Below are 6,030 nucleotides of genomic sequence, written 5' to 3'. Positions count from 1 at the left end.
TTCAAGCTTTGGTAAGTCTGCACAAATCAAGATCTCTGAGATGAGATCCATGTGTGAAGTCAGATTCTGTCCGACTGTTAAGACTAGAAGAGTCGGAAGTAAGAAATGGAGTGTAACTATCCCACTTCAGCTGCTGTGAAGCATCTCTTCCATAAATGAAGCCTTGTCAGAAGAAGGAAGATGGATAGGCAGGAGTATTTTAATTTCAGATTCAACAAGTTGATAGGATGACTGAGCCCACTCATGAGAGTTTCAAATAATGCAACCCACTAAAATGTATCTAGATACAGGTACTTTATTTACAAATATTTAGATTAATAGCATTGTTACACCAAATGAAGAGTACAGCAGTCCAAACAAGTCCTTTCTGTCACAGAAACAATGAGACCTACTGTAACTTACTTTGGGAATAAGGGTACTGCACCTCAACAAGCTGTAGTCATTAGAATGTGGTTTACTTCACCCAAATTTTGTTTCATCAGCAGGTCATGGTCCCCAGGCAACTCTTATGCGGTGCAACTTTGTTTTAGCAAAATGCATCAGCCGTAAATTTTTAACATTATACCAATCTACTTTAATAATCTTAGGTTTAAAAAAAGACTAACCAGACAAAAAACAAGGGACAGTGCACAAGTTACCCAAATCCTATTGTCTGCACATTCCAGTTTTGGCTTTTATTTAACATTGACTGTACAATACTCTGGTACCACTGTTTGCTTACAAGTCTGAACATTGTATAGTTTCTCTTAGTGTCTGTAGAGAGGGATTTTAAGACTATTTTGTATTTTAAACACTGCAGTCTGACTAAATATTGAATGAATCTTAGAACATGCTTTTGTTGTGCCTATCTTTCTTAGCCACTTATTCCTTGCTCCTGCCAATATTACATCAAATTTGAAATTTCAGAAATGGGAGTACCATGCTTCACATGAAATCAAATTGTGTGTATAGAGATTTAAATACACTGGTTTAACCTTGCAGAAAATATCACATGTACTTCAACAAAGTCTGCATATGCCTGGATACTATCTGAACTCTGATTTTATAGAGTACTTTCAACAGGTATAATTTCATGAAGGCAGTATTCAAAGTGTTTTTAGTAAGAGGGATCCTAATTTTTAAAAAGTTTCACTGTAGTGTAACTAAAAATGCAAAAGTAGTTAAAAATCCCTAGAGAGTTCTGACTGTCCAGTTCAGAATCTGACCACTCCAAAAACGGTATAAAAGCATAAAATGTGTAATAGAACCAGCCATTCTATACAATACAAGGCAGGAAATTAAGCCCAATAATGCAAAATGCTTACAAAAAGAGAAAAGCAGGTTAGCACACTGTCGATTGCACAAAACCAAGGTTAATAAAACGGCCTAGATATACCACAGTGCAAAGATGGAACAAAGAACAGATATTCCACTAGTGTTAATATTGTTGCATTGGGTGTAGAGTTTCCCCAGCACAACACTCACCGTTGACACCAAGGAGTTAAGCCTATGTTAGTGAATTGCAGTTACATCTATTTTTGTACTAAATGGGGCAACATGGTCACATATAGGTCATACTGTACAAACTGATATTTTCTTATATACTGTTCTAATGCCAGTAATCAATTTATTTTCTTCATTAAAATCATATACACAGAATGTATTTAACTGTTAGCTCAGTTCCTTCAAATTTTATACATATTTACGTTCTGTTAACAAATGTAGAGGATAAAATGGCAAAAAATGTAAAGCTACTGAGCACAAGAAGAAAGAATGGACCGTTTCCCTGTGCTAGGCTAAGATGGAAGTTGTATATGCCTGCAACCAACTATCCCACCAACACACACCCCCACCACAGGGAACTGCTCCAACAAAAGCACATTGTTATAGAGCCCCTTGTCTACCATCAAAAGTCATTTCACAGCAAATAAACTTATCAGTTACTATGGACAGATTTAGAACAGTTACAGATGCAGGAGGAAGGCTGAAGAACCATAAAATTAAACCGTACAAGAAAAAGCCCTGCAGAAGTGTAAAATCATGAGTCCAGCATCAGTGCTCAGTTTAAATCATGTACTGGTGACACCATCACAAGGACAACTGGGAAAAAAAACTTCTAGATTTACCATGCAGGAGAGATTTTATTACTCTACTTGCCTTTGATAACCTGATTACATCTAAAGTTGTTTAGCAGTTTAGTATTATGTTAAACTGTTGTTTCAGAGTTTAATTAAACCCAGTAAGATGTACAGAAGACAATGAAGCAGTCAAAAGTACCGCTTCCAACAGAGAGGTGAAAGGTCAAAAATGGAGCCATGGAATAGAGGTCACTAGCAGCCACAGCCTTCTCTCTGGGGCTGGGGTTCATTGGTTAGTCGGCCCCCCTGCGGAGCTGAAGGTTTGTGTTGTACGCCTGACTCTGCAGCATTCAGATCCAGGCTTCCATCTTGGATATTCTGATAAATTTTCTTGGCAGCCTCCAGGAATGCATCTTCAACATTCTCTCCTCTTAAAAAGAAGCAGCAAAATTAATTCAAGTTGTGCACTACATTACGTTCTAGATTGAGTAAGAAGTCATGAACTGGCTTGGCCTGCCATCCACCTCTTGCAGTCACTAGCTGAAATTTTCTAATAGTAGCAACTGTGCATCGATTATATGTTCTGGAGGAACAACTAAAGAGACACAAAAAAGCTGGGTACAATCCACTGTCACCCACCTAAAGTAGCTATCCCCTGCTAAGATTTTGAAAAGTCAACTGCCTAAAGAAGTTTTGTTTTTGGGGTTTTTTTTTTCCCCCGGTTACCAGGCAATAGGGACAAGTTTTCAGGTGCTGTCATCTCCAGCTTTGGGGGGGAAGAATCAATTGTCAATTCACCCTTGAAGCAGACTAGCTATTAATATAGTCAGAATTCAAAATAGGTTATACACAGCAGAGATGGGTTCCCCCCCAGCATTTTCACATAATGGCTCACAGTTATAATAAAGGCACAATGGAGATCTGTGGTGGTAGCTTGCAGCAACTGTTTTATCAGTTTCTTTGAATCTTTTAGGTTAGGGTTTACTTGCTTTTTGGGTTTGCATCATCTACCATAGTACCTTTGTAGCTTGTCCCATTGCACAGCACTGATCTCAGAGAGAGGATATCACAGCTGTATCACTGCAATACCAGCAGCAACAGATGGGCAAAGAACTGTAGTTCTCCATTGGAGGATTTTAAGATTTCAGAATTTGGTTTCATTCCAATTTGAAAGAAAAAAGTCTCAAAATTCTCAGCAAAACAGAATTATTGTTCTCTGCCCAGTTCTACCAGCAGATCTGGCCCTGGAGCAGCATGCCTGCTAGTGCTGCATGGTGCTGTGGTAGGCCTGGTTCCTACTAAGAGTGTCGGTAGACTTGCCAAGCCATATAAGCTTACTGCTCTGAGAGCACACAAATATATAGGTCAGCTGGATCTCAGGATTCCTACAGAAATAAATCACAGAAAGACAGGACTGGAAGGGACCTCACTAGATCATCTAGTCCAGTCCCCTGTACCATGACAAGACTAGGTATTATCTAGACCATCCCAGACAGGTGTTTAATTAACCTGTTCTTAAAAGCCTCCAATGACGGAGATTCCATAACCTCCCTAGGTGATTTGTTCCAGTGCTTAACTACCCTGACAGTAGGAAATTTTTCCCAACATCCAGTTTAAATCTCCCTTGCTGCTATTTCAGCCTATTTCCTCTTGTCCGGTCTTTGGTGGTTAAGGGGAACAATTTATCACCCTCCTCTTTTGGGGAGGTCAAAAGGAAACACCCTACAGCAGCTACAGGGAGCGCAACACCCCTAGCCAGCAAGAGCTCCTGTCATGCAGCTGTATAGCCTTGCACTGGTCCAAGGGCACCAAACACTCCAGACAAGAGAAGTTTCACACTTCAAGTCTGAACATCGACCACCACAGTACCAGCAGTGTCATGAAAAGGAGGAATGCACAATCTACTAGAGCAGCATAATTTAACCAGATACAGTCAGCTTGCAGCATAAAGCACACACAAAGTGCTCCATTTTATCAGTACAACTCTGATGGAGGAAGTGTTGCCTGAGGTCTTAAGTGAAATTAGTTTAGTAGTTTCAGTTTCCAATTGGAGTTTTTTCGTTTTTTTTTTAAATCTTGTCAGCCAATCACAATTGAGCAACCATTTGCTTGGAAGATGGCCCAAAAGTGGAGTAACAAGATGGTTGTTCAAGGTTAAGATAAAGCAAAAATGCTAGGCATGCTCTATTCCTCCTGATATTTTTACGGCAATCTAACCTGAGAAATCAAGTTCACTTTCACACACAAAAACCACAGACTAAGTCCCTCTATGAAAATGTGTACTGAACTTGAAATTTAAACAGACTGGTTGCTCTGGACTTCAACATTCTAGTTCCAGACAGCAGGCCAACCACTTACGTTTTTGCACTTGCTTCAAGGAACAACAACCCTATTTAGAAACAAAATTGAGAACTGTTAGGGTACATGAAATACTTCAAGTTCAAAAGAACCATATTGTAGTCACGGAAGTCTGAATCCTGAGAAGAATGTGAGGGCCCACTGAAAATTTCATACTAAATAAATATTTTCAAAAGTATTTAAGGATTTTTTTTTAAATGTAGGACATCAATATGCAAACAGGATTTTTAGTAATAAGGTAGGCCAAGTTAGAAGACTATTTGAGGCAAAAGAAGAAGTTTTACATACAACTAAGTTACTTTGAAAGCATGCTTTAAAACAGCTTCCAGTTACCAATGCAGAAGGTTCACTTAAAACCCTTTAGCCTCACTGAAACAACAGCACAAAAGAAAAGCAAAACACACCATTTTCTTCTGCAAATTGTTTGGCTTCTTCATATGTAACATCCCTCTGTGCTTCCAGATCTGCTTTATTTCCTATGAGGATTATCACCTGGTTCAGAACAGAAAAACCATTAGTCTGAAAAATAGTTAACCCCCATCCCAAATCAAGTTACTATTAAACAAAAGCTTCCTCAACAAGGGAGGATATAAGAATAATGGCAGCTCTCTCACCCCCACCCATGGTAAATGGCAGAGTGGTATGACACTCACAGGTTATCTAAGATAGCCAGCTAAGCAATAGGAAGAGCACCTCTCGCCCCAGTCAGCCAGGCTAGAGGAAGTTGATACAAACTCTCCCTGATCAGAGGGTCTGCAGAAGTCCAGGACTTCCGCAAGCTTTTCATCACTCAGAGCCAGGTGCACACAGCACTGCTATTGCTGTCCCAAACTGAGTGTCCCCCTCCCAGATAACAGGCAGACCCAATCATATGATAGACAAGACTCAGTAAAAAAACATAAGACACTTCTCAAAAGTTTAAGTGACAGGTCACCCACACATAAGATACTATCCCTAGTCTGCCCTGTTTCTCTAGCAACATCTCCATCATGAAGACAGGAACAATAGGAATTCCAGATGCCACATTCAATCCTTGCCCACTATAGGATTCCCATGGCCTGATGGCTTGCAAAAGAAATGCAGTTTTATTCTAAAACGTGACTATGTAAAAGCAGTTCTATCTCATATCAACCTCTTGTGTATATTCAGTGTCATCTGCTGATTTGACTTGAATGCACATTAAAAAACAAAACACCATAGAGGCAACACAAGGGTTGGAAAGGGATTGTTCTGCAATCAGAAGTGCACTAACAAAGAACATGGCTTGACTTTGATTGTAGGTTGAGTTCACAGGGCTGACCAAAAAAAAAAAAAAAAAAAAAAAAAAAAAAAGGGTATAAACTGATCTGATTTGATGCTGAGTCAGACAAATATGAAGTCTTCCAAAGCATTTTAATTAGAGAGAGATTTAAGATTAGAACCACACTACAGAAGCTGGGAAAGTCTTTTGGCCTCCAGGAGGGAGAAGAGGACCCTGGGAGAAAGACAGTGGGTAGTTTCTTCCGATAAAATTTGGACATCAGTTTAAATCTTAAGAACAAAATAAGTTTTATTACTAAACATAGGACAAGTTAAGCTTTCAGTTTAAAAGCAGTAAGTTGTGGTGAGAAAAGAG

At 39.3% G+C, this 6,030-nt stretch overlaps 1 protein-coding gene across 2 annotated transcripts in view; it reads right to left on the bottom strand.

Annotated features, from left to right (window-relative positions):
- Window positions 1-279: 279 nt before the first annotated feature.
- RAB14 (RAB14, member RAS oncogene family) overlaps window positions 280-6,030 on the bottom strand; it is a 29,414-nt gene continuing 23,663 nt past the window's right edge. For both annotated transcript variants that reach the window (XM_067541791.1, XM_067541790.1), the window contains 3 exons: window positions 4,820-4,907; window positions 4,416-4,446; window positions 280-2,487 (listed from right to left, as the gene is read on the bottom strand). In XM_067541791.1, the coding sequence (XP_067397892.1) occupies window positions 2,310-2,487; window positions 4,416-4,446; window positions 4,820-4,907 (297 nt within the window). In that variant the 3' untranslated portion in view covers window positions 280-2,309. The remainder of the gene's footprint in view (window positions 2,488-4,415; window positions 4,447-4,819; window positions 4,908-6,030) is intronic.

Source organism: Emydura macquarii, unplaced genomic scaffold, assembly GCF_026122565.2.
Source record: "Emydura macquarii macquarii isolate MOO-44397 ecotype Brisbane River unplaced genomic scaffold, CSIRO-AGI_Emac_v2 contig_691, whole genome shotgun sequence".
Lineage (NCBI taxonomy): Eukaryota > Metazoa > Chordata > Testudines > Chelidae > Emydura > Emydura macquarii.
Note: the sequence above shows the minus strand (reverse complement) of the source record. Positions and strands in the feature narration are given on the sequence as shown.